Source organism: Apaloderma vittatum, unplaced genomic scaffold, assembly GCF_000703405.1.
Source record: "Apaloderma vittatum isolate BGI_N311 unplaced genomic scaffold, ASM70340v1 scaffold39745, whole genome shotgun sequence".
NCBI lineage: Eukaryota > Metazoa > Chordata > Aves > Trogoniformes > Trogonidae > Apaloderma > Apaloderma vittatum.
The window spans coordinates 1-1,311 of NW_009718380.1; the positions used below are offsets into that span (position 1 = coordinate 1).

General features: G+C 51.4%; 1 protein-coding gene across 1 annotated transcript; it reads left to right on the top strand.

Moving 5' to 3' along the window:
- Positions 1-3: 3 nt before the first annotated feature.
- LOC104274560 (ADP/ATP translocase 2-like) lies at positions 4-1,311 on the top strand (the record flags this gene model as incomplete). Its single annotated transcript, XM_009870227.1, has 3 exons — positions 4-121; positions 229-369; positions 953-1,311. Coding segments are annotated over 3 exons (417 nt in total), but the record flags the coding sequence as incomplete, so codon positions are not given.

Sequence of the window (1,311 nt, forward strand, 5' to 3'; positions counted from 1 at the left end):
TGCCTGGTCAAAATCTTCCGGTCGGACGGCCTCAGGGGCCTGTACCAGGGCTTCAGTGTCTCCGTCCAGGGTATCATCATCTACAGAGCTGCCTACTTTGGCATCTACGACACTGCAAAGGGTAGGTTGGCCAGAACGGCTCTAAAAGGGAGATGCTGGGCCACGTTGGGCGTTTTGGCAGATGCCGGCGGGTCACCTGCTGTTCTCATCAAAACCTCTCTCCCGCAGGCATGCTTCCCGACCCAAAAAACACTCACATCGTTGTCAGCTGGATGATCGCGCAGTCCGTCACCGCCGTCGCCGGCTTGGTGTCCTACCCTTTTGACACGGTTCGTCGTCGCATGATGATGCAGTCTGGCCGTAAAGGAAGTAAGTTTCTACCTTATTGTGTAGGAAACATTGGGCATCCCTAAATCAGCAGTTGTTGGTGGAGCTGAGGTGAAGCCGTGTAGATATCCTCACCTCTTGTAAAGAGCAGGGTGTGAGAGGTGCTGCAGAAGCAGGTGTCAGGTGGGGGGCACGGGCGGATCAGTCTGCGCAAGCCACCTGTAAGGTGGCATGCACAAGTCAGATGTCTGTCAGTAGGTAGGAACAGCAGAACTTGCCCAAGGATGTTGCAATCTAGTGTCTCTGGGCCAAGAAGAGACATCCCTGGTAGCAGGCACAGCCTGGCTGGCTGTGCAATAGCTTCTGGGTCTGGAAGTGTTGGTGTCAAAGCAAACAGTACCTGCCTTCTGCTCGAACTGGTTCTTCCAGTGTCTCCTAGGGGTAAAGCAGCAGCAGCAGCGTATCTCCTGGGCAGTCTTGTCCTCTGATGCGCTAATACTGGAGAAAGTCAGTCAAGAAGTGGGATGCACTTGAGATTATGATGCTGGCAGATATGTTAGGCTGTTTCTAGCCTGGATAACAGGGGTCACAGGCATCCAATTCCTAACACTGTCTGTCTCTGCAGCTGACATAATGTACAGCGGCACTATTGACTGCTGGCGGAAGATTGCCAGGGACGAGGGCTCCAAGGCATTTTTCAAGGGAGCATGGTCGAATGTACTCCGAGGAATGGGTGGTGCTTTTGTCTTAGTGCTATATGACGAAATCAAGAAGTACACATAAGTTGTTTCCTGTTGTGAACTGGCATGTTGTTATATGTAGTCTATGACCATTCATGGACTTGTCTGAAAACCATCTAGTTACTAAACAGTGATGGCTGATGTTTATACAGGTTGGCATGGGGCAAGGGCAACTGCCTGCCCTGTCTTTATCAAGTTATTCCCACTGACGGGACTCACCATGGTTTCAATTTCAGGCATTCCT